The sequence below is a fragment of the Heterocephalus glaber genome, unplaced genomic scaffold, assembly GCF_053883595.1.
Source record: "Heterocephalus glaber isolate CG9 unplaced genomic scaffold, H.glaber_assembly_v1.0 deba00001761, whole genome shotgun sequence".
NCBI lineage: Eukaryota > Metazoa > Chordata > Mammalia > Rodentia > Bathyergidae > Heterocephalus > Heterocephalus glaber.
Genome location: NW_028258458.1, coordinates 3,560,525 through 3,585,280, shown reverse-complemented (window position 1 = coordinate 3,585,280; position 24,756 = coordinate 3,560,525). Strand labels below are relative to the sequence as shown.

At 62.5% G+C, this 24,756-nt stretch overlaps 4 protein-coding genes across 12 annotated transcripts in view; 3 read left to right on the top strand and 1 right to left on the bottom strand.

The window, feature by feature from the left end:
- Med26 (mediator complex subunit 26) overlaps window positions 1–1,060 on the top strand; it is a 43,728-nt gene extending 42,668 nt beyond the window's left edge. Inside the window, exons 4-5 of one of the 2 annotated variants that reach the window (XR_015447604.1) lie at window positions 157–566; window positions 770–1,059. The gene's annotated coding sequence lies outside the window, so the exon portion shown is untranslated. Of the gene's footprint in view, window positions 1–156 lie in introns of both variants that reach the window. The other variant, XR_015447603.1, reaches the window with a different exon arrangement.
- A 339-nt stretch (window positions 1,061–1,399) lies between these two features.
- Slc35e1 (solute carrier family 35 member E1) lies at window positions 1,400–10,492 on the top strand. Its single transcript, XM_021251132.2, has 6 exons — window positions 1,400–1,823; window positions 1,910–1,980; window positions 3,851–3,988; window positions 5,173–5,298; window positions 7,159–7,404; window positions 7,813–10,492. The coding sequence occupies exons 1-6, from the start codon at window positions 1,415–1,417 to the stop codon at window positions 8,020–8,022; spliced, it is 1,200 nt and encodes a 399-aa protein (XP_021106791.2). The 5' UTR covers window positions 1,400–1,414; the 3' UTR covers window positions 8,023–10,492.
- Window positions 10,493–13,077: 2,585 nt separating this feature from the next.
- Window positions 13,078–24,234, top strand: Cherp (calcium homeostasis endoplasmic reticulum protein). Of its 4 annotated transcripts, none has more exons than XM_004873271.3 (18): window positions 13,078–13,212; window positions 13,494–13,667; window positions 16,181–16,365; window positions 16,686–16,823; window positions 16,897–17,048; window positions 18,036–18,147; window positions 18,246–18,335; window positions 19,028–19,271; window positions 20,546–20,721; window positions 20,881–21,316; window positions 21,582–21,820; window positions 22,083–22,216; window positions 22,457–22,538; window positions 22,637–22,780; window positions 22,848–22,964; window positions 23,195–23,289; window positions 23,389–23,574; window positions 23,659–24,234. In XM_004873271.3, the coding sequence occupies exons 1-18, from the start codon at window positions 13,188–13,190 to the stop codon at window positions 24,152–24,154; spliced, it is 3,225 nt and encodes a 1,074-aa protein (XP_004873328.2). In that variant the 5' UTR covers window positions 13,078–13,187; the 3' UTR covers window positions 24,155–24,234. The 4 variants fall into 4 exon arrangements, with proteins under 4 accessions (XP_004873328.2, XP_004873330.1, XP_021106711.2 ...); XM_004873273.3 differs by having other exon boundaries at window positions 22,452–22,538; XM_021251052.2 differs by having other exon boundaries at window positions 18,003–18,147.
- Window positions 24,207–24,756, bottom strand: part of CUNH19orf44 (chromosome unknown C19orf44 homolog) — a 12,532-nt gene continuing 11,982 nt past the window's right edge. For all 5 annotated transcript variants that reach the window (XR_015447592.1, XR_002391792.2, XM_004873275.4 and 2 more), the window contains one exon: window positions 24,207–24,474. Coding sequence is in view for 3 of the 5 variants with exons in the window: in XM_004873276.4 (XP_004873333.2) it covers window positions 24,403–24,474 (72 nt within the window). In the remaining 2 variants the exon portion in view is untranslated. The remainder of the gene's footprint in view (window positions 24,475–24,756) is intronic.

Genomic DNA, 24,756 nt, shown 5'->3' with positions numbered 1-24,756 from the left:
AGCTCGAGCCTGTGACCTTGTTCTATCCTCCAAATACCTGTGGTCTTGGTGGCTTGAGGCTGCCTTATTTGATGCATGTTTTTCCCCTTGATGGTAAAGTGATAATCTTTTAGTTCTTAAGACTTCGGAATTCTAGGGTTTTTTCACTCAAAACAGACCATTTTGCCGCCACCTACTGGTCTGCTTAACGAGGACACAGCTCCCGGTGAAGACAGCCGGCTGCACAGAGCAGCCGAGGGGCCCTGGAACTGTTTCCCCGGGTGCCCAGTCAACCCCATGAAGCTGAAGATCAGCGCCAGGCAGCCTGTGGTTCCCGGGTACCGTGAAGCTGCTCCACGCCCACGCTGCAGTCCTGTGCACCTGGTCTCTCGAGGAGGAGAAAAGAGTCTGCCCACAGTTGTGAGGAGTAAGTTAAGTGGCAGAAGATAGAAGTAAGAAGAGCCGAAGTCGCGTGGGCGGAAGCCCAGGACCCGGCTCTGCTGTGGAGGAACTGGCTGCTGCCTTCGCTGGCCTGTGCGCCCTCCTCCCGCCCCGGGGTATACGGACCACCCGGCTTTGGGGATAGGGTAAGCTGACAGACACCCTCAACGAGGGCGGGGGCGGGCATTTGGTTGCCACCTGCTAAATTGCCACGTATGGGTGCGATAAGCGAATTTTAACACCCCTTCTCTAAAAACTTGGGAGCCCACGATTTCTAGAAGCACTCCAAGTCGTGGAAGCAGTACGCGCGCAGGTTGCTGGGAGCAGCTGTCTTGCTTTCCTCCCCTAGGTCTGGGGCATCAGTGTCAGGCCAGAGCTCGAGTTCGAGTCCAAGCAGGCTGCTGGCTTGGCGGGCGCCCCTGGGCTTCACCTGCCATCTGGGAGACGTAGATGGAGACCTACCGCGCAGCGTTCCTAGGGCTCAGGGGACGACGCGCGTCGCGAGGCCCCGGGGCGCTCCCAAATCGGGAGCCCTTCCGCAGGAGCACCGCCGTGGGCGCACCTGCTTTGCAGTGATAATGCGGCTCTAGGAGACCCTTTCACGATCTGGTTACCACCGCCCCTGAGCCCATCGGGAGCCCGGTTTGGGGCGCCGATGTACCGCAGGCACAGACCCCCGCTGGACCGCCGATCATTCGCACACGCCCACTCGACAGGACCAGTCCTGCCGGATCTCGGGTCCACCCGGTCTCCCTGCTCTCCGTGCTTCCGGGATCGGCCCAGCCCCCACACACACACCGGAAACCCGTCAGAGGGCGGGGCCTGCGCTCGAGACGTGGCGCGTCGGCGGCCCAGGGCGGTGACCCGTGCGGCGACGTCCAATGGGGAGCGGCGCCGCCGGCGCGCTCGCCCCGGCCCCGCCCCCGGCCGGCGTCGGGCCGTCGGGCCGTCGGCCGTGGGGCGCGGGAAGGGGCGGGCGGGCGCCGCGGACAGGATGGCGGCGGCGGGGGCGGCGGGCGCAGGGGGCGCGGCGGGCGGCGGGGGCGCGCGCGAGGGCGCGCGGGTGGCGGCTCTGTGCCTGCTGTGGTACGCGCTGAGCGCGGGCGGCAACGTGGTCAACAAGGTGATCCTGAGCGCCTTCCCGTTCCCCGTGACCGTGTCGCTGTGCCACATCCTGGCGCTGTGCGCGGGGCTCCCGCCGCTGCTGCGCGCCTGGCGCGTGCCGCCCGCGCCGCCCGAGTCGAGCCCCGCGCCCGGCCCGCATCCGCATCCGCCTCCCGGCCCGCTGCTGCCGCCGCGCTTCTACCCGCGCTATGTGCTGCCGCTCGCCTTCGGCAAGTACTTCGCGTCGGTGTCGGCGCACGTCAGCATCTGGAAGGTGCCAGTGTCCTACGCGCACACCGGTGGGTGCTCGGCCTGGGGGGGGGGGCCGGCACGGGGGCCCGGAGGCGCTGGGCCGGGTCGAGCCGGAGTGCCTCTCTCTCCGCAGTCAAGGCCACCATGCCCATCTGGGTGGTCCTCCTGTCCCGGATCATCATGAAGGAAAAGCAGAGCACCAAGGTAAGCCGGGCGGGAGCCCCGGAGGTGGGCAGAGCCTGCAGTCTTCAGCTGGTGACGTGTCCTGCTCTTTGCCTGCCTGCTGCCTGGCTTCCATCAGATGAGGAAGTCAGGAGAGGCCTCCCGCAGCCCTTGTCCTGCTGCCGCGCCGGGGCTCGCCTGCAGACCGCCTTGGGGCGGTGGGCTCTGCGGTGTGGCGCAGGAACACCGCTACCCGGGTCTGACATCCTCCTGATTTCATTCCCCTGCCGGGGTTGCCGGTAGGTGGTGGCTGGGTCACATCTCGCAGGTCCTCCCAATGGGGTCGGGAAGGGTCAGAAGCCTGCGGGGTCTTCCTCCGCCTGGTCAGGTAGGGACTTCCGGCCACGCAGAGGACTGTGATGTGGACACAGCCCTGCAGTGAGCTGCGCGCCCAGCCCGGCACTGTATCTAAGGAAGGTGTGAAGGCACAACATGCTCGTGGGAAGGCCAGGGTCGGCCGAGGGTGCCGGGCGGTGCTTTTCTGCCTTGGGTGAGCGAGGCTGTGACTGGCCAGAGCCAGCCTTGCTGTGTGCTTCAGTGGAAACAGGACTCCCGTTGTCCCAGCTGGAAGCCAGTTCTTGCTGGACACGGTGCAGTTCTCAAGGGCTTGCTTTCCGGCATCTTGCACTTTATGTAACTTGGGTGCAGCGCCCTGGATCAGCTTATAGAAAGTGGGCCGCCTCTGGCTGAGTTGTGTTGCAGCCTGTCTCTTCCTGACAAGACCTGTGTGTGCCCTGCTGCTGGGTGCAGGGTGAGCCAGGTATGACTGGGCTTCTGGGGGTCGGACTCACCGAGAGGCACACCTGTGTCACCCGATAGCGCGTCGTGATTATCAGGTTTCTGTGTAGTCGGGGACATGGCTCACATGGTGGGCAGAGACTGGGGAGCGGCCCCCTTGGGCAGGCAGCCGGGGGACAGAAGGGATGGCTTCGTGGGGACCCATGCTGCAAGGCGGGTAAGGCAGGTTGTCCCCACTCTTGAGCTTGGGACCTCACAGTGGAGTCATACCCCTGAGGGCCCCCGGCCAGGAGCTGGGAGCTGGAATTCAGGTTCCCCAGTGTGCGAGTGACCTGCCCTGCTGGGGGTGTCATCTCCCTACTTACTGAATCTCTGCATTGTCTGGAGGCTGTTCTCTGCCCAGCACTCAGAGAGGCAGAGGCAGGAGGATCTCCAGTTTGAGCCCAGCCTGGTCACCTTAGCCAGCAAGCCCCAGTCTCGAGAATGAGCTGGGAATGCATCTCAGTGTGGAAGCCCCGAGTTCCATCCCTGGGGCCACAAAAGAGGGTTCCTTGTACCTCGGGGGTGATCCAGGACTGAGGAAATCTGCGGGGAAGCACCAGGAGCCCTGTGCTGGGTTCTGCACCCTTGGGACCCCCGCACTCCATCACTGTCGTCTTCCACTGTGCTGGCAGCTACTAAGCACAGTGAGTGCCCAGCACCGAGAGCAGCTACTGAGTGTCCACTCTGCAGGGCACTGGACAGGGCAGCAGACGGGGCCTGCCCCGGAGTCGTGCCTGGCCTGGCAGGGACCACATGGCTGTCTGGGCAGTCACAGTGGGTGGAGCGCACTGGGGACACCCAGGGGGTGGAGGTGGGCAGGAGAGGTGTTCTCCAGGTGGGGTGAGCCGAGGTCTGCAGGGAAGGAGGTGACAGCGGGAGCCCCTTTGGGTTGGAAGGGCCGCAGTCACAGGCCAGGGCCCTCCTGGGTCACGCTAGATGGGGACCGCCCCGGTCAGGCGCCCTTTCGGGCAGCGTGTGGGGACACAGCCTGCCTGCTCCGTCACGGCGGACGCTGGGAGGGAGAGCAGTAAGGCCCGGGCTGTGTTCCTTCCCCACTCCTGCTCCTCCCCAGGTGTACCTGTCGCTCATCCCCATCATCAGCGGCGTCCTGCTGGCCACCGTCACCGAGCTGTCCTTCGACGTGTGGGGGCTGGTCAGCGCCCTGGCGGCTACGCTGTGCTTCTCGCTGCAGAACATCTTCTCCAAGAAGGTGTGGGGCAGGGCGGGGTGGCACAGGCCGGGTCTCCCTGGTGGGGAGCCAGGGTTCTCTGTTGCCTTCTTTCTGATCACTTCCTTTTGTTTTTTTTGGTACCGAGGATCGAACTCGGGACCTTGTGCTTGCGAGGCAGGCGGCGGAACCACTGAGCTAAATCCCCGGCTCTGCATACTTTCTTTCTGCCTCGTGTTTTAAATAGTTGATGCTGTTCTGGTATAAAGTTAATACACACACAACACTAAGACAAAGAGAAAAGCCCTATAAAAGAATTTCTTGCAGCACAGGGAATGGAACTCAGGGCCTTTGTAGTGAGCTGCATCCCCAGCCTTTTTACTATTTTCTTGATAAGTTGCCTAGGCTGGGCTCAAACTAGTGACCCACATACCTCAGCCTCCCAGAGTGTGCACCTCCACACCCATGAACTTTTTTACCCATACCGAGCACTTCCTGTGTGCAGAGCCCCATGGTGGGTGCGGGAGGTGAAGAGCCCAAAGGCCTGGCTGCCAGTCAGGGGCCTCCGTGTGTCTGCTGAAGAGCATACTGGCCTTGTTCTTATTCTGCTTTGGGTTTGGGTTTGGAGGTTTTCCGCTGCTCAGCATGGAACCCGGGGCCTTCACACTAGGCAAGCGCTCTCTGGCTCAGCTTCACTCCCAGCTGAAGGGAACAGCTATTCCTGTTAGTTTCTCCTGGCATTTCTTGGAATTGCAGTAGGATAGACACATTTCAAATTCTCGCTTTGGGTACTGTCAATTAGAGTAACTTTTCACCATATCGCTAACCTTTCCGTCTTTCTGGGACTCTGTAACTGTCACGTGGCACATTCGTGCGGGCCCTCATTCTGTTGGAAACACAGGCCACTCCAGCTTCTCATGACCATATTTATGCGGAAGGCTTTCCTGACCTCGGGCTTTTTCCTGTATGGGGTCAGCAAGGATGCGATGCTGCCAGCTTTGCCAATACTGGTTGTGCCCAGAAAGGCTACACCACATCCCACTTATTCTAGGGGGTCTCACAGCGCCTCTTTCACCACAGCTACACCAGCCCTGAGTGTTGCTGTTCTTTTTTCTTTTCCCGGATTGGATGCCAGGGTTAGCAGACAGACCCTGGACAGAGGCCTGGGGGCCGGGCCCCTCTGGCTGCTCTCAGTTTCAGCCTCTCATGAGGCCTCCTCTGCACAGGTGCTGAGAGACTCCCGCATCCACCATCTCCGGCTGCTCAACATCCTGGGGTGCCACGCTGTCTTCTTCATGATCCCCACGTGGGTGCTGGTGGACCTCTCAGCGTTCCTTGTCAGCAGCGACCTGGTGAGAGTGCACCCCTTCCTGACTGCTTGTGGGGTCATGCCAGGGTGTTCTGGCGTCTGCAGTAGTCTGCGTTCTGGGGCTGTCACAAGATACCTGACGCAGGCTGGCGTGTTGTTTTGTTTTTGGTACTGGGGATCGAACTCAGGACCTTGCGCTTGCAAAGCAGGCAGTGGAACCACTGAGCTAAATCCCCAGCCTGGCTGGCCTTATAAAGAAGGGGAGGCTTCATGAGCCCACAGCTCAGCACAGGCCATGGCGAGGGTCCCTGACCGCGTCATGCAGCAGAAGTGTGGAGCAGGAAGCAATCTTGTCTAGATGCCAGAAATAGAAAGGCAGGGTGTCACAGCTCCGTCGTGATGGTCTGTCTGGACTGTGGCTCCCTGGTGAGAGCCACCGAGGACATGAGGGACGCCCACTCCTAGTGGGTCAGGAGGGGTGAGCTTGGGGACTAGGCCTGATCCCCGGCCCCTCCTCTCCGGCCCTTTGCCCCCCTTTGTGTCCCCTGATGTCCTTGTACCATGTGTCACTTCCCAGCCACAGCAAGGAGCCGGCCAGCCATGGCCTGAGACCTCGGAACACATTTCCCCTTACTCTTCTGTCGGCCTTTCGTCCTAGCAGTGGGACAGCTGACCCATACTGCCAGCCAGCTCCCTGTCAGTGGCAGAGTACCTGAAGTGATCAGCCCGAGGAGGTCGAGGATCACTTAGTGATTTCCGAAGATCACTTTAGTCCTTCATCGCCTGGCCCCACTGCCCTGGGCCTGTGGCAGGAACACTAAAGACAGCTGTTCCACTCAGGGATGGGGGCCCCTCCCCCTAAAGGTCCACCACCTCCCCATGGCCCAGCCTTCAACACAGGGTCTTTGGAGACACATTTGCCTTCCTTGTTTTTTTTGATGCTGCAGAATGAACCCAGAACCTTCAAACTGAGTGGCATCCACAGGCACTTTTACTTTGCTGCTGTGCTTTGTACATGCAGCTCCTTGTGGTGACTTGAGCTGTGCGTGTCCAGGAAGCTGGATGTTTCATCCCCACCTGCTTGGTGCAGCTGTGCCCAGAGATTGTGTGCGTTGAGGAGGCTCTGTCCCTCCAGTCTCCTCCTGTGGCGGAGGACAAATGAGCCCCGAGGGTCCATAGTTTGCCTGCAGCGAGGCTCACAGCAGTGGGGATGGCAGTGCTCTGCTGCTGGGCTCTGTGTCCACTTAGGGCCCCCGTCCAGGCACTGTCCAGAGAAGGGTGGGGCTCCGCTCTGGGCATTGCCTTCATGGCCGTCGGCTGTGGCCGGAGACAGTGGGCAAAGCCCACACCAGGCAGCATCCTGAGGGTTGAGGGCATGTGGATTGAGCACCTGGCACGACGATGACCACGCACCTGGGCTTGCCACCTCCTGACTGGGGGCTGTGTGATGGTTTCTCCTTACTCTTTCCTTTTGTTCAGTACTGGGGATTGAACTTGGGGCCTTCACTTGGAGCTCCATCCCTAATCCTTTTTACTTTTCACCTTGAGATGAGGTCTCGCTAAGTTGCCCAGCATGAGCTGGAACTTGACATCTTCCTGCCTCAGCCTCCCAGAGTGCTGGGATCACAGGCGTGCACCACCCCAGCAGGCTGATGGTGAATCTTGATTGTTGCCTGACTGGCTTGACCAGTGCCAGGGAGATTAGCGAGGCCACCTTGGGTGGTTGTGGGGGGCAGTGGAGACTCAGGTCCTGGCATTCTGCTTGGGCTCCTCCCTGCCCTGCTGCCGGCTGCCGTGATGGGCAGTGTCCCTCCCCCCACCATGATGTGTGCGTCAGAGCTGACCGGGCGGGGGCAGGCAGGGCCTGCTGGCCGCCAATGCTGTCCTCACCCTGTGTCCGCAGACCTCCGTGTCCCAGTGGCCCTGGACGCTCCTGCTCCTGGCTGTCAGTGGCTTCTGCAACTTCGCGCAGAATGTCATCGCCTTCACCATCCTCAACCTCATCAGCCCACTCAGCTACTCAGTCGCCAACGCCACCAAGAGGATCATGGTCATCACCGTGTCCCTGGTCATGCTGCGCAACCCGGTCACCAGCACCAACGTGCTGGGCATGCTGACTGCCATCTTAGGTGTCTTCCTGTACAACAAGGTGAGTGACACTCCCACCACCGCTCCGGCTCTGCTGTCCCTCTCCTTGCTGGCAGGGCTCGGCTGGTTCTGAGTTCGCAGACTTGCTGGTGGGTCCATCTGTCCATTCGTCCATCCCCTGCACCTGAGCCCTCTCGCAGGGGCTTGAGGCTGGCTGGCTGGTTTTTTCCTGTGATGACAGATGGGGTTGGCACACGAGACCTCTTGCTTTCTAGACAAGCACTCAGCACCGAGCTCCACCCGGGCCTTCTTATTTTACTTGAACTGTCCTGCCTCAGCCTCCTGGGAAGCTGGGATTGTGGGCATGTGCCTCTAGGTCCGGCAAAGGCTGGTGGGCCTTGAATTGGGGCCCCGCCCCCGGGTTTCCTAGAGGATGCACTTGACTCTGTCCTTGCTCTCTTTCCCACAGACTAAGTACGACGCAAACCAGCAGGCCAGGAAGCACCTGCTACCTGTGTCCGAGGCAGACCTGGGTGGCAGGGAGCGGCCCCACAACGGCGTCCTCTGCCCTCCGCACGGGGACCTGCAGTATGGCCGAGGCAGCGTCCTCATGGATCACTTTCAGTACAGCCGGCCCGGCCAGCCTCACTCCTACGCCTTGAACCGCTATGACGTGTAGCGCCCAGGGACTGGGCAGCCGGCCCGTGCCCCAGCGGAATCAGACACTCCTGACTCCAGCGGTGGCCAAGGGGCGGGGTGTGGCGTGCCTACAGGGGCCGGGACAGGGTCCTCACCCGAGTGGAAGTCCCTTCCCTGCACTGCTCCAGCTTCTTGCCATGGCGGGCAGCACTCGGGACAGGGGAGGCTGGCTCAATATGGATGCTGGCTGCCTGGGACGGCTGAGGGGGCCCAGCAGGGGCAGACTGCAGTGCAGCTGGGGTAACAGACAGGCTGCTCCGGTTCCACACTCACAGTCAGAGCCACAGGAGCAGCAGGTGGAGATGGGGCCTCGGCTCTGGCTGACGAGACCAGGGTTTGCGGGGAGCCTGGATGGAGAGTGGGTGTGGCCAGGGACAGGGCGGGAGGCGCGGTCCTGGTTCAGCCTTCTCACCCTTTGCGGAGCAGGCCATTCCCGGGCCAGCACATCTCCCTCCAGGCCGACTGTGTGTTGTCTCCGGGTGAGGACCTGCAGGCCACGCAGCGGGGCCACTCAGTCCCTGGCGGATCTTGAGAGGGGCCTGCAGTCGTGTGGATGTCCACCTCTGCCTGCACCAGGAGAGCAGGCCTGGCTCTTGGATTGGAAACTGCTTTGTTTCTGAACGGTGAGAAAGCCCCTCCAGGCGAGGCCCCCGAGGACATGGGACGGGCAGGGAGCAGCGGCCTTGAGGTCGCTTCTGGGCGCGGCTGAGGAGAGCCCAGAGCAGGATCATCGGCAAGCCCGGCTCCCCCTCGCCGATTCTGTGCTGTGTGCCATGTCACGCCTGATCGCATCCTGCTCCGACGAAGGGGGCACCGCGCCGAGGCCCCGCGCGTCCCAGCTGCCAGGAGGCTGAGGCGGCCGTCACCTAGGCACGGTCAAGGACCCCACCTCCAGACTCACCCAGAGAGCTGCAGGACCTCGCCTGGCATGCACTGGCCGGGTGGAGGCGCATCCTTCCTGGCACCACGAAGGGGCTGGCCCTGTGCAGGGGCCCTGGCTTGGCTGTGTCCTTCCCTTGGCCATGTGGGACAGTGCTTCTGGCAAGTGTGGTGGTTTCCGGTGAGACGTGTGGCTGACAGTCGGCTCCTGCGTTTCGTGCAGTTTTCTTGCTTCTGGTGATCGGGCCTTTTGGACTTCAGAAGTCTTATCAGCTCATGCACGGACTGCTCTCCTGCTTGTCCAGAGCAGCCGTGTCTCTGGCTGCAGTCTGTGTGCTTTAGAAATAGTTTGGCCTGTGCTTCAGAGACAACTGCTGTGCAAAATGGGAAGCAGCAAGGTGGATGAGCGGTTTACAGGAAGATCCAGCTGAAGCCGGGTACGGTGGCCCAGCCTGTCATCCCAGCCCTGGGGCTGAGGCAGGAGGATCCACGTGAGGCCAGCTGGGGCCACATAGTGAGTTTAAGCAAGTCTGAACTACATAGTGAGACTCTGTCTCAAAAAACCAAAAAAAAACCACCAGAGGACCTCAAAAGCCTGCACCAGGGCTGTGGTTTTCTCCCCCAAAAAAACCACCAGAGGACCTCAAAAGCCTGCACCAGGGCTGTGGTTTTCTCCCCAGGAGTCCACCCCACTGGGCCCCTGAGCTGCTGACGTCGCTGAAATTTGTGTATTAATGTATTTTTTCCTTTTCCAACGAGAGATTTGCTGCTGCAGAGAAAGTATGGTTTTATCATGGTTTTAAAGCAATGAACGGGTATGAATTCTGTACATGAGCCCACAGCAAGTGCGTGCACTGGATGGCGCGACAGTGGCCAGACCCAGCGAGCATCCGATGAAGGCACCGCGTGGGAGACAGGCGGTGCCTGTGCCTGCTAGGGTCTGAGAGCTGATTCACTCCCTGTGCACCGGGGGAGTGGTCCAGCTGGGACCCCACTCCCTGGCATTTCCTGCAGCAGGGGTAAGCTGAGGCTCGGGCGTTTCTAAGGTGTCCATTCCCAGCCTTTAAGCACCTTATCTGCAGTCGCTCGTGCAGCCTTCAGCGTCCACGTTGGTGGGGACACTCCCTCAGTTGTCACCTGTCTGCAGACCCAGGTGCACAGTTCTAGGAGAGTGTGCGTTTGCAGACGGTGTCCACCGCAATAAGCGCCCCCACCAGGCAGCGTGCTGGTCCTGGCGACCCATGCAAGGCACAAGCCGCACGCCATACCTGCCTGTGCTCGACCTGGCTATGCCACGGCCCTTTGTTCTCTTCTGGGCCAAATCTTAGGATCGACTGACTTGTGAATTAATGAATTGATGGAATAAAAATGGAATCATGAGCAAGTCATTAGTGGCGCACATCTGCATTCCCAGCACTGTGGGAGGCTGAGGCAGGAGGGTCACAAGTTCAGGCCCAGCCTGGGCGACTTAGCGAGACCCTGTCTCAGAAAATAAAAAAGGCTCTAGATTCAATCCCCAGTATCACAAAAACCAAATAATGATATATTTGAAAATAAACTGTAGAACCACAGCTACACTGTTATTAACATGCTTTTATTGAACAGAAGACATGGCTAACTGCACCCAGAAGGCGAGCTCAGGGTGAGGGCAGCGCACCCTGAGGGCCTGTCTGCCTGGTGCGCAAGGGGCTTTTGCACAGCCCTGCTGTCTGTGGCTCTGGGTGCTGGGAAGGAGCCCGGGGCCTTGTGGGCTCCTCTCAGGCCCAGCCACAAAGCCAGGTTCCCTGCTGCTCAACCCCATGATGGAGGAGGGGCACACATCTCTGCTCCACCTGCCCAGGGCCTGTCACCCCATCCTGCTCAGTGATCTGGGGTGCCAGACCTGCAGGAACAGGAACCCTTGGTAAGCGTCCCCCAGGAAGCACTTGGCATTGTCTCTAGGGAGTATAGTGGCTCCGTCTGCCAGGCCCACGTGAGCGAGTGGGTAGGAGAGGCACAGCACCCTGGCCCATAGCTCGGCCTGTGCCCCGGAGTGTCCATCCCCAAACCAGGGCCCTGCATGTCACGGTCACCGCAACAGCGAGCTGGGTTCTTCCCTTGCCTCCACCATACACGGGTATGACTGAAAAACACAGCGAGTACTTAAATTTTAAAAAGAGCAAAATGAATTTGCCATTAGTCTGACAACTCTCGTGTCATCTCTGGAAAGTCACAGGAACCGCAGTGCTGGGCTGTGTAGTCAGTGTGCTCCCTGAGCTGTGTGTGTGCGTGGTTGTTGTGGCGTGATGGAATGTCACCAGCCAGCTGTGTGGCCATGAGTGACAGCGCAGGCTGCTGCCCAGGACAAATCCCCCCGAACAGTGTGCACAGGGTCTGCCCCTCCACTGTGCTGCCTGTGTTCGAGTGCTATAGTGCAGCACCCAAGATGGGGTGACTGATAAAGCAGTTTGTTTGGCCCACAGTTCTGGGATGCAAGTCCCAGACCGAGGTACGGGATCTGCTGTGGGGACGCAGTGCCAGAGCTGCCTGCCCTGTCACAGGGCCGCCCTGTGACCTGATCCTGATTGCATCCCGGAGGCCCCCGCATCCCGTCAGCACGTGAGTGTGAGAACGGCACACAGCACAGGAGACCAGGGGACTGGGCCCAGTGGGGCTGTGTCCTCGAGGCATGCTGGACAGGCTCAGCGCCCGGCTCCACAGTGCTGCCCCAGAGCCTCCACCAGCTCGACTTTCCCCACAGTGGTTTCTCACTGTGCCTGTCCCAGTGAGCCTGGGAGCTAGGCGCTGTGCACATGCCCATCAGGATGCTGTCGCAGTAGGATGGCAGGTTCCAGGCCAGCTGGGCATCTGGGCAGGACCAAGTGTCAGGTGGTACATGCCCTGGATCCCATCCCCACTGCTCCCACAAAGAGAACGAGCTGGGGGAGGGCCGGTGACCTGCTTCCTGTCTATCCACGGCATCTACCTGCAGGATGTGTGCAAGCCACGCCCGTGGGTGTGCAACCTGGACAGCAGCTGAGCGAGATGGGTACTGCACATGCAAGCCCGGAGCCTACAGGGTTTCCTTCCACACACAGCCATTTCAGTCCCGGGGATGGAGCCCAGGGGCCCAGCCCTTTTCACCTTTAATTAAGACAGGTCTCGCCAAGTTGCAAAAAGTGGACTGAAATTGTGATCCTCCTGCCTCAGCCTCCTGAGTGCTGGGATTACACGTGTGCACCACCATGCCCAGCGACTCAATAGTGGCCTAAAAATGGAATTGATCCAACTCAAGAGACTCCAAAGTTTCACTCCAACGTGAACCCAGAATCCCTCCCAGCCTTAAAAATGGCAACACAGACTCATCAACCTGTTCTGGTCCAAAGATCCTAGTGAGAATCACGTGATGCCAGGTGTTGTAGCACATACCTGGAGGCTGTGGCTAGAGGATTGCTTGAGGTCAGGAAAGGCCAACCTGGGCAAGAGAGAGAACCACTCTCAAAAAGCTGGGCGTTGCCCCAGGGATTTAGCTCAGTGGTGCCGCCGCCTGCACTGCAAGCGAAAGGTCCTGAGTTCGATCCGCGGTACCAGAAAAAAAACCCCCAAACTAGAAATTAAACAGGGTGTGATGTCCACGCCTGTGACCCCAGCACTCTGGGAAGCCGAGGCAGGAGGATTGCAAGTCTGAACGCAGCCTGGACGATTTAGCGAAACCTTGTCTCAAAAACACAAAACGGGCTGGGGATGGAGCTGAGAAACTCCTGGGTTCAATTCCCAGTACCGCAAAGAAAAAAACCTAAGCTACCCGTGCTCGCATAGCGAAGCGCAGCCAACCACAGTAGCAGTGGCGACCTGGGGACCCAACCCAGTATGCCCAGTTCCGCCTCCTTCCGCGCTCGAGGCCTCGAACAAGCCTCACTTCGCGGACTCCTCAACACGCCCGCAGGACGGAAACAGACGCCCGGCGCGGGGCACGGACGCCCCAGACTGCCAACCCCGATCGACCCGCCAGTCGCGCCCGCCGCGGCCGGCTCTGCGCATGCTCCAGAACGCCCCACGCGTGCGCCTCACCAGCTTCCCCCGCCCCGCCGAGCCCTGCGCGACTCCTTCCCGCCCGCCTCCTAACCTCACTTCCGAAGTTTCCAGGCGACGGCCGTAAGTGGCGAGAGGAAGTTGCCCACGAGGCCCGCCGTAAACTGTTCCCTCGCGCCACTTCCGGCCGGCTTCCGTAGACGGCGCTGGTGCGCGATTGTGAGGCGCGGGAGGTCGTTCCCCGCGGCCGGAGCTATGGAGATGCCGCTGCCGCCAGACGGTGAGGCCCAGCCCGTATCGGAGACCGTCGGTCGCTCTCTGGACTTCCCGTCGCCCCACCCGGCCTCCAGGAGTCCCCAGGCCCGGGCAGGGGCCGGGTGCGGCCTCGGCGACCGGGCCTCCTCCGCGGCTCCCGGGTTCTTGGCGGGCGGGTGGCCCCTATCGGGACCCGTAGGGGAGCGGACGCTCCAGCCCCGGCGGACTGAGGCTGGACGGGGTCCCCGAGGCCCGACCCCGGCGGTCGGCGCTGACGCCCCGCGTGGCCTTCTCTCCATCCCGCAGACCAGGAGCTCCGAAATGTCATCGACAAGCTGGCGCAGTTCGTGGCTCGCAATGGGCCCGAGTTTGAGAAAATGACGATGGAGAAGCAAAAGGACAACCCGAAGTTCTCGTTCCTGTTCGGAGGCGAGTTCTACAGTTACTACAAGTGCAAGCTGGCGCTGGAGCAGCAGCAGCGTGAGTCCCGTGGGCCTCCCCGGGTTCCGGGCCTGTGCTGGTAGCAGGCGCCTGGGACCGTGCGCTCAGCTGGTTCTCGATCCCCTCTGGGCTGCGAATCAGGAACTCTGCTGGTTTTGCAGACGAGATCGCGGAGCTGGAGCAACAACCTCGGTGTGCGGGGGGCGGGGGAGGGGGGACACTGTCCAGCCAGAGTTCTGTGTATTTCACGTGCACAGATCAGAAAGAATTGTCAATCCGGGCTTTGGTGCTTGGCCTGTGGTCATCAGTTTTTGCTGTTGGATACTAGGAGTTGATGAGCTTAGGAAACGCCGCTGGTCTTTCAAGGATGGATAACTAGTCACCCTGTGGTAACGGTCCTCAGGGCAAGGCCCACATCCAGTGGCAAATCTCCAAGTAGAATGGCATTGAAAGGGGACAGCTGCTGGCCAGCGCCTCCAGGGGGCTGAGGCAGGACTACTGCAAGTTCCAGCCCAGCCTGGGTATTTTAGTGACTTAGTGAGACCTTGTCTCAGAAGCGGGCTGGGAGGTCTGGGATGTAGCTCAGTGGCATAGCCCCTGCCTTGCAAGCACAAGGTCCTGACTTTGGTCCCCAGTACCCCCCCCCCCAAAGAAACAAAATAAAAGCGGGCTGGGATGTGCGGCTCAGTCTTCAGCATGGGGAAGACGGAGACGTAGTCCCTGGGTTGTTGCTCTCTGAAGTCAGACAGGCCTTGATTAGGTCATTTTTGTGCCAACACAGCAAGCTTAAAAAGCATAAGAGTTTACAACAAGGGCACCCAAGGGATGGGTGTGTGGCCAGTGTGGAAGACAGGCTGGATGGGCTGGAGAGCAGGGGTTGGGACTGCACCCCGGGTGAACGATGCTGTAGTGTGGATGAAGTCAGGTCTAGGTGCAGGCATGGGTGCAGCTCGGGGGCGGGGGGCATAGGAGTACAGTCCATAAGCTTGGGCCTTGCTGGGTATCAATGAGGGGTGGAGCAGTAAGCCAGTGCAGGAAGGTGCCTGAGCTGAACCCCCTTGGAGCCCAGAGCTGCTCTCTCAGCACAAGAAGCTCATGGCTGATCTCCCCACCTGGAGGACCAGACACCAGGGCCCACGTGGGACTTGGTGCCCTCACAGGGAGACCAGCAGGTGCCTGTATGGAGGGCTGGCTTTGGGGCACTTTCTCCAGGGCATAGTACCTTGGTCAGAATCTAAAGGATGGGGTAGAGTTTTCCAGGTGGGAACTGAGGAGAAAGGAAGCATTCGGAGCCAAGGAAAGAGGGGGTAGAACTCAGGGTTGGCCGGAGGTGGGGCCACAGGGCAGAGAGGGCTGGCCAGCTGAGCCAGGAGGAACCACCCCGGAGGCTTTGGGGAGCAATAGGCTGTGGCTTACAGGTGAGAATGCAGGTAGCCAGAGTGGCTCTAGCTCTTCACCCAGGCTCTTTTCAGATTCTGTGGTGAGGCCCCGGGTAGGGGCTTCCAGTTTTCAGAATTCCAATCTGCCTTGGGTCAGTTGCTCACTTCCCTGTGCTGTGGCTGCCTGTTGCCTGGGGCCAGGCACAGGGTCAGCAGGACCTGAGGCAAGGAGGTCAGTTCCCAGGGTGGTGCAGGTGACATCAGGGAATGTGATTCAGGGGTGGTTCTTTGGCACGTGGGCTGCGTGCCAGCCATGGAGATGGATGGGAGGAAGTGGTATGGGTATAAGCAGCCAAGAGCCAAGTGTTTGGAGCCCATCGGCTCCAGAGGGGAGCTAACGGTTAGGAATGGTAGTGGCAGCATGTTCCCTTGGGGTCTGAGGGCAGAGAAGGGCTTAGGATACAGGCCCAGCGTCCCAGCATAGAGTTGGACAGGAGCAGGGGAGGACGAGCCAGATCTGAGGGGCTGAGGGAGCCCATCCTGCAGCCTTGGGGTGGGGCATGAAGGAGGGGCTGGGAGTCCCGGGTGTGACCTGGCTGCAGGAGGGACCCAGGCTAAGGGAGGTTGAGTGACAGAGAGTGTAGGTACTGCTGGGAGGCAGAATGAAGAAGTGAACATGAGAACAGATTCTAGGACCCCTGTTCTTGAGCGATGACCAGGTGCTATGCTGTCTGTGGCTTCCCCAAAGCCCACCTTCCTGTCTCATGGCCTGCCCACCTTGTTGGGCCTATACGGCAGCGTCTCGGTGCCAGCCAAGCTGGATGAAGGCCTGGATGCCGAGGTGCAGTGAGGCTGTGGGGTGCAGCTGTGGGGATGGCAGCCAGGGGTCTTCAAAGGGAAGGGAAAAAGAGAGGAGAGTGGAGAGGTCAGAGATGGCTGCCGAGGAGGCTGGGAGCAGGGAAACACTTGAGGGAGTTGGGGCGGCTGGGTGAGCCCGAGGCCATGCAAGGAGAGGACAGAGTGGACGCTGAGGGCTTGGTGGCTGGAACAGCCTGGGGTTTGTGCTGCAGGGAGAGAGGCTGGGCCTGGGCCCCGGGGTGCCCACCGACTCTATGGAACAAGCAGGGGACCCTGGGCCCTGCCATGCCTTCATGTGCCTTTTCTCCCTGCCAGTCATTTGCAAGCAGCAGGCACCTGAGCTGGAGCCCCCTGCCACCCTGCCCCCCTTGCCGCAGCCCCCACTGGCACCTGCCGCGCCCGTGCCACCAGCCCAGGGCACCCCATCAGTGGATGAGCTTATCCAGCAGAGCCAGTGGAACCTGCAGCAGCAAGAGCAGCACCTGCTGGCCCTCAGACAGGTGGGGCCCAGGGCCGCGGGGACGGGGCGTTGGCACACCTCAGCCACTACCCCTGGCCCTGGGCATGAAGGCCCTGCTGCCCCAAGGTCCCTCCCACGCACCTCGGACAGTTCCCGGCGGAGTCCCCCCCAATCCCTCCTGTGACCACATGACCTCCATCCCCCGTGGGCTCCTCAGCCCTCTGTCCGCCCTGTCCTCAGCCAGTGTGGGAGGAGGCGCCGGTGTCCCTGTCAACACCCAGCCACACGCCGGCTACCCCACTCGCAGAGGCCCATGCTGAGATCCCTCCTCACGGTGTCTCCGTCCCTCTCCCACCCCAGGAGCAAGTGACAGCGGCTGTGGCCCATGCCGTGGAGCAGCAGATGCAGAAGCTGCTGGAGGAGACACAGCTGGACATGAACGAGTTCGACAACCTGCTGCAGCCCATCATCGACACGTGCACCAAGGATGCCATCTCGGTGAGGCCCGTGCTCCTCAGGCACCAGGGCGAGGCTGGCTGGGGGCCCCTGTTCACCCCCGCTGCTGTCGCAGGCCGGGAAGAACTGGATGTTCAGCAACGCCAAGTCCCCACCACACTGCGAGCTGATGGCTGGCCACCTCCGCAACCGAATCACAGCCGATGGCGCGCACTTCGAGCTCCGCCTACACCTCATCTACCTGATCAACGACGTGCTGCACCACTGGTGAGCGGCCGGCCCCTGCCCCTCCTGCCCCTTCCCACCCCAGGCCACCGTCCCTCCCGTCACCTGGCCGCCGCGCCCCTCTGTCCTCTGCACTGTTGACCTCCTGGGGTCCACATGGCCCAGTCCCACCTTTCCCGAGTCTGGCAGGGATTCACTTCTGTGGCCCCTGGGGACCCACAGAGGCCCAGGTGTGGGGAGCTGACTTGGGGTGCTGGGGACCCCAGTGGATCACAGTCGCAGCCACTGCCCGCTGCCTGTGAGCTTGGTCGTGTGCAGGGACAGCCAGTGAAGGGCGCGGTGGCTCCAGGGAGCCGCAGTGCTGGCCCGGGTTCCCCGCCCTGCCGACCAGCACCTCTCACCTTGAGCGATCGCAGCCCTGCTCAGCTCCCCTCTCCCCATCCTGCATTGTCCTCCTCCCTCCTGAGGCTGTGAACCCGGCAGCCGCCCTCCTGCTTTCCTGTGCTGCTCTGCTCCTCCTGTCACAGCTCTGCCTGGATGCTTCCCTGGCCCCAGCTTGGAGCTAGAGCCGCCCACTCTGCCTGTGACCTTCCCGCCATGGGGCATGTGACATGCGCCTCACTGGCTGGGCGCCACCATGCTGGGTCCGGCATATGGCCCTGGAGACTTCTTGGCCATTCCACAGCTGGGCACAGCCCCTCTTTCTCCTGGGTGGCTTCGGCTTTGTGCTTAGCAGGTGACGGAGCACAAGGCAGGCTTCTCGGGCCCTGCACATGCGTGGCTCTTACAGCATCCCGTCCCTTCATCCTTGCCGCCACCTGGGGAGGGCAGGCACACTCCACACCTCTCCAGGGCACCGGGCCTGGGCCACACCCCTCCCTGCATTCCCCAGACCAGCTCCCTCCAGGCTGGGTCGGGGTCCATTTCCTGAGAAGGCAGAGGGCGCCGTGGCCGGAGCCACAATGGTAACGGGCGCGTGGCCGGGTCCCACCCCAGGGCCCTGACGCGCGGAAGGTCTCTCCCTCACAGCCAGCGCAAGCAGGCGCGGGAGCTGCTGGCCGCCCTGCAGAAGGTGGTGGTGCCCATCTACTGCACCAGCTTCCTGGCTGTGGAGGAGGACAAGCAGCAGAAGATCGCCCGGGTACAGGAGGTGGCGGGCGGGCTGGGGGGGTTCGAGGGCATTGGGCTGCACCCTGATGGCCTCTCCTCCTCCTGTCCTCATCCTCCTGCTCCCTCCAGCTCCTGCAGCTCTGGGAGAAGAATGGGTACTTCGATGACTCCATCATTCAGCAGTTACAGAGCCCGGCCCTGGGCCTCGGCCAGTACCAGGTGAGTCCCCAGCAAGCGTCCAGCCAGGCCCTGCCTCCTCTCCCACACCTGGCCTGGGGACTTGCTGCACGCGGCCCCCCGGGACAGGCACACAGCTCCAACTCTTTCTTCTGCATGTCCTGAAGGCCACTTCCTCCCCACAGGAGAAGGGCTCATGCCCACCAGGGCCGACAGGACCCTGCGTTCCATGGTTTTTCTAAATGTCACCCCCTTGTCCATTCTTGGTAAAACAGAGCCATTCTGTTAGGACTGTCGGTCACCTGCTCTCTGCCTCCCAACCTGGTGGCACTGTGTGTACTGAGCTGTGCCTGGGCCTGTTCTTTCATGAGACCTCATATTGGACTGCATAGCCCTGTTCTGTCTTTTGGGCGAGGAAACTCGTGGGGCCCTGTGGTCTGTTGGAAGCTGTGCAGGAAGTTAGTGGCTGAGCCCCACAGTGTGTCCACAGGGCTTCTCCATGGTGTTTTGGTTTCTGGTGTTTGCCATGCTGGGGGGAAACCCAGGGCCTCAGGCATGCCAGGCGGGCACTCCGAACCAAGCTGCAGCCCAGGTGACCCCCCCACACACATTTTCATGGCCATGCAGCGGGGTGACCCTGGCTGCAGTCTCCTTCCCGTTCCCGGGAGGCCCTGGCTGAGCTGGGGCGGCCTGGTGGGCTGGCGTCCTGAGCACTTGCCTTCCCTCCCCGACAGGCCACCCTGGTCAGCGAGTACTCATCGGTGGTGCAGCCCGTGCAGCTGGCCTTCCAGCAGCAGATCCAGACGCTGAAGACGCAGCACGAGGAGTTCGTCAGCAGCCTGGCCCAGCAGCAGCAGCAGCAGCAGGTCCAGATGCCCCAGCTGGAGCCCGAGGTCAAGGCCACGCCGCCCCCACCAGCACCGGCACCACCGCCAGCACCCACGCCCACCCCGGCCATCCCACCAACCACCCAGCCTGGTAGGAGACTCGCCCTGGGAGCAGCTTCCCTCTCCCCCTGCCCGCCTCCAGGCCGCCCTTTCCTCCCTGCCTCCTGTGCCACTGGCTGGTGACCGCTTAGCGCACACGCCTGCCCTGTGTGGTCCACAGGATGGAGCGGGAGCCGGACAGCTGCCGCTCAGCTCAGGGCTGGTATAGCTTCTGATAGGAGGAGTGGGATGCAAGGGCTAAAACTGCAGTTGGGCTGGTGTGGCTTGGGGCCAGAATGCATGCATGGCAGAGGTGTGGAAGCACTGGGGAAACCTAAGATGAAATCCAGCGGAGCACAGGCTGCACGGCCCCCATCCCAGAACCTGGGATCGGCAGCATTTTTAGCACTGAGAGGAATCAGACACCCCCGCAGTCTCTGACTGGGTTTTCACATTAGGGATGCTCAGTAAAATCTTTACAAATATTCCAAAATTCAAAAAACTGAAGTTGGGTCAGGGATTTTGCTCAGTGCTTCTGCCACCTGCCTCGCAAGCACAAGGACCCAAGTTCGATCCCTGGTACCAAAAAAAAAAAAAAAACTGAAGTCTCAAACGCTTCCAGTCCCTGCATTTTGGATCAGGGATATGGAACTTGTATTTGGAATAGATCACATCAGACAGGACCTGCCTGGGATTACGAGAACGTTCAGTACTCAGGCTCTAGTAAGACAGTGGCTATAAAGGCCACGTTCATTGGCACAGCCAGCAGCCTGGCCACTCGGGAGGCTGAGGCAGAAGGATCCCTTGAGCCCAGGAGCCTGAGGCCAGCGAGGGCAACAGTGAGATCCTATCTCAAATCCCCACTGGGTTAGGGCTGGGCAGCAGCTCAGTGATCCAGCACATACGCAGTGTGGACAAGGAGGCCAGATGCCACCCAAAAACAGCCTAACTGAGGGAAGTGAACTCTTGGTTGTTTTGTTTTTGAGACAGCCTCACTAGGGTAGTAATCCATGGTGGCCTTAAACCCGCTGTGTAGCCCAGGCTGGCCTCAAACTCGTGACCTTCCTGCCTCAGCCTCCCAGCTGTAAGCTTTTAACTAGAAAAATGATGTACTAATTTACAATGGCAGGAAAACTTCCTGTGCAAACTGGAATGGGGTGGCTGGGACCGACCAGCATGTGTCAGGAGGGATCAGAGGACAAGTGTGCCCTTGGTTCCCTCCCTGGAAGGAGGTGGCTGTTGGGGAGGCCAGGCAAGGTTGGCGCCGGGTGCTGCAGGAGCCGCTCCCCCTGCCGCCCAGGCTCTGACTTCCTCTCCCCGGGGCAGATGACAGCAAGCCGCCCATCCAGATGCCCAGCTCCTCAGAGTACGATACTGCAGGGGCTGTCCAGGATCCTGCGGCCGCAGGCCCCCGGGGCCCTGGGCCCCATGACCAGATCCCACCCACCAAGCCCCCCTGGTTTGACCAGCCGCACCCGGTCGCCCCCTGGGGCCAGCAGCAGGTACGACCGCGGGTGGTGTGGGCCAAGGCCCTGCCCTCCACCCCGACCCAAATCCCAGCTGGCCGGCGGTGGCGGCAGAGACGCCTGGGTGCGGTGGGGTGGCGGGCGGTGGCAGGGCCCAGACGCCCTGTGGCGGGCTGACCCTGCACTTCCTTGCAGCCGCCCGAGCAGCCCCCATACCCGCACCACCAAGGAGGCCCGCCCCACTGCCCACCCTGGAGCAACAGCCACGAGGGCATGTGGGGCGAGCAGCGCGGGGAGCCCGGCTGGAGCGGCCAGCGAGATGCGCCCTGGAACAGCCAGCCCGACCCCAACTGGAACAGCCAGTTCGAGGGCCCCTGGAACAGCCAGCACGAGCAGCCGCCCTGGGGCGCGGGGCAGCGTGAGCCGCCCTTCCGCATGCAGCGGCCGCCACACTTCCGAGGGCCCTTCCCGCCCCACCAGCAGCACCCGCAGTTCGGCCAGCCGCCGCACCCGCACAACTTCAACCGCTTCCCACCCCGCTTCATGCAGGACGACTTCCCCCCGCGGCACCCCTTCGAACGGCCCCCGTACCCACACCGCTTCGACTACCCGCAGGGCGACTTCCCCGCCGGTGAGGGCCCGGACCGTGGCGGTCCCTGCTCCGCCCAGGGTGGAGGGAGGTCGGAGAGGTGATGGGAGGCTGAGGCGGGAAGCTCTCAAGTTGGAGCCAGCCTGGGCGCCCCGGCGACCCTAGTGCAGAGCCAGACCCGTCCGGAGTTGCGGACACAAAGGCTGGGTGCGTGGCCAGTGGCCTGAAGCCAGCCCGGCCGGGCTGAGCTGCCCCTCAGCCAGGAAGAGCCTGGCGCTTGTCACTGAGCCAGGCGTCTCTCTGGCAGAGATGGGGCCTCCCCACCACCATCCCGGCCACCGCATGCCTCACCCTGGGATCAACGAGCACCCGCCCTGGGCCGGGCCCCAGCACCCCGACTTTGGCCCGCCCCCCCACGGCTTCAACGGGCAGCCGCCCCACATGCGGCGCCAGGGCCCGCCCCACATCAACCACGACGACCCCAGCCTGGTGCCCAACGTGCCCTACTTCGACCTCCCCGCCGGGCTCATGGCCCCACTGGTGAAGGTAACACCCTGCACTCCCGGCACCGCCCCCGGGAGCCCACTGGCCTGGTGGATTCCTCACCTGCGCGGACGCAGCACCGTGGGCACGCGGAGGAGAGGGGAGGGTAGCATCAGGCTGGGTGTGAAGGGCGCACAGCAGGCGTCCCCAACTGAAACTGCCCACCCCAGGGGCTCTGTGTGCCCCACCCCGTGCTTCCTGCTGGCCAGGGTCGGGGGGCTTGTCGGGGCTGCGGTGCCCAGGCAGCTGACCGTCGCTCCCGCAGCTGGAAGACCACGAGTACAAGCCCCTGGACCCCAAGGACATCCGCCTCCCGCCCCCCATGCCGCCCAGCGAGAGGCTGCTGGCCGCCGTAGAGGCCTTCTACAGCCCGCCCTCCCACGACAGGCCCCGCAACAGGTGCGGGGTGGTGCAGGGTGGAGCCGACCAGTGCCCAGCGGATGAGGCAGGCAGGACACACGGCCCCAGGGCGCCTGGCCGGGGACGGACGTGTCCCACCAGGCCGGGGCTTGTCCTGCATGAGCCTGGGTCCCTGTCCCTGGGCGGTGTGGCGCGGGGAGGGGCAGGGTGGCTCCTGGTGGTGGCCCCGCAGTCCCATGGAGGGAGGGATGTCACTCGCACTCGTGCCTCGCAGCGAAGGCTGGGAGCAGAACGGCCTCTACGAGTTCTTCCGAGCCAAGATGCGCGCGCGGCGGCGGAAGGGCCAGGAGAAGAGGAACAGGTGCGGGCGCAGGGGCGGGCCCGGGCTGCTGCTGTCCCGAGGGGGGCCGCGGGCAGCTGGGCCGGGTGGGCGGCGTCCTCACTGCGTGGTCCCCACAGCGGACCCTCCAGGTCCCGGAGCAGATCCAAGAGCCGGGGCCGCTCCTCCTCCCGCTCCAACTCGCGCTCCTCCAAGTCGTCGGCCTCCTACTCACGCTCCCGGTCACGGTCCTGCTCGCGCTCCTACTCGCGCTCCCGGTCCAGGTAGGCAGCCCGCCCCCCGCCCCCGAGCCTGCGCCCCGAGCCCGCGCTGACCCGTGCGTCCCTGCAGGAGCCGCAGCCGGTCCCGCTCCTCCCGGAGCCGCTCCAGGTCCCGCTCTCGGTCCCGGTCCAAGTCCTACTCCCCGGGGAGGAGGCGCCGCTCTCGGTCCCGGAGCCCCACGCCACCGTAAGTCCCCGCCCCGTTCTGTCCGCCTCGGCGATGGCTTTGGGCAGCCTGCAGCCTCGTTGGCCCTTGCACTGTGACACTGGGCACCCTGAGGACCCCTCATCGGCACGAGGGGGAGCCAGAGGCCCAAAGCCAGCGTCCGCCTCACGGTAGCCAGCGTTTGGGGGCCGGGCGCTGTCGTTTAGTAAACTTGTTCTGGCTTTTCTAAAACCCTACCGGTCTTTGCTTAGTTCCTCGGCGGGTCTGGGTTCGAATTCGGCACCTCCCATACCCGACTCTCGGCTCGGGGAAGAGAACAAGGGGCACCAGATGCTGGTGAAGATGGGTGAGTGACGCGGGCACAGGCGGGCACCGCGCTCTCCCGTGGGCACCCGGCCAGGCCTGCAGGGCGGGCGGACCCTCACCTGTCGCCGCCCCCTCCCAGGCTGGAGCGGCTCTGGCGGCCTGGGCGCCAAGGAGCAGGGCATCCAGGACCCCATCAAGGGCGGGGATGTGCGCGACAAGTGGGACCAGTACAAGGGCGTGGGCGTGGCGCTGGACGACCCCTACGAGAACTACCGGCGCAACAAGAGCTACTCGTTCATCGCGCGCATGAAGGCCCGGGACGAGTGTGAGTGGTCGGCCCCGCCCCGCCCCGCCCCGCCCCGCCCCTCCGCCGCTGAGCCCGCGCTGACCTGTCTGACCTGTCGCGCAGTCTCCACGTTCGGGGCGCGCAAGGAGGAGAAGGAAGACTAGGCGCGGAGACCTACCGAGGAGGCCGGCCGGGGCGAGGACAGGAGCCAGGGCGCAGGGCGCGGCACCCGGCAGAGGCGCTGGCGACGCCCCGGTCCCCCAGCGGAAGCGGCGCTGGGCAGGGTGCCCTCGTTACTTTAGTTGTCCACGTCGCCGTTCTCCCTGGTATCTGCCCTCTGTCGCCCCGGGAGAGGAGGGGACAGGATGGGAGCCGGGATCCCCGGGCCTGCGTTCCGCGGACCCCCCACCCCTACCAGTGCGCATGTGCACGCGGCCCTCCTTGGCCCCAGCTGTGGCTCCGTGGCGCGCCCTGTGTGGGCGTGGCCTGGGCGGTGCCTTGTGGCTGCCCGCCCACAGGCCCTGTCTCCTGGGTGGTGGTTGTACAGAAATTTTGGGGAAATTGTTTTCAACCGCGCACCCCACAACTCCACCCGTGTAGGATGTTTGGTTTCTTGTAGATTTCCTGTAGCTGTGACTCGTTCAAGCGTGTCTGATCCGGGACAACACACATTCTATTAAAAGTTTCTTGTGGATTTTACTGTTTTGCCTTCCAATAAAGCCCTTTTCTAAACCCCGGCTCCACGCTGTGTGACCCAGGGCCTCCTCCTGGTGCTCGGCTGCCACCTGCCGCCACCCTGCCTGCTGGGGGTGCTGCGTCCCTGTCGTGTCCCGCTGTCACCTGGGCAGGGACGCACCTCCGCGGCGCTCAGGGCTCCTCCATCACCTCCTGCGGGGTGTCCTCCACCGTCAGCGGCCCAGGCCTGTGGCACCTGACATACTGAGGGGCACGGGGACCATCACTGCCAGGGCCTGCATGGTGCTGGGCAGGGCTCTGCAGGAGCGAGGGCTTAGAAGGGGGACCCGGGTGCCCCCAGCACACAGGGCTGGGCAGCAAGGGGCACGGGTAGACTGCACCCGCGGTAACTGGCTGAGGTGACTCCCCAGCCAGGCCAGCCCAGAACATGCTGTCTCTTGTGAGCCCGAAGTAAACTGAGGAAGCGGGGCGGGGCTGGAGAGTGGCCCCCCTGGGACCCCCACCAGGCTAGGCTAGCAGCTGCCT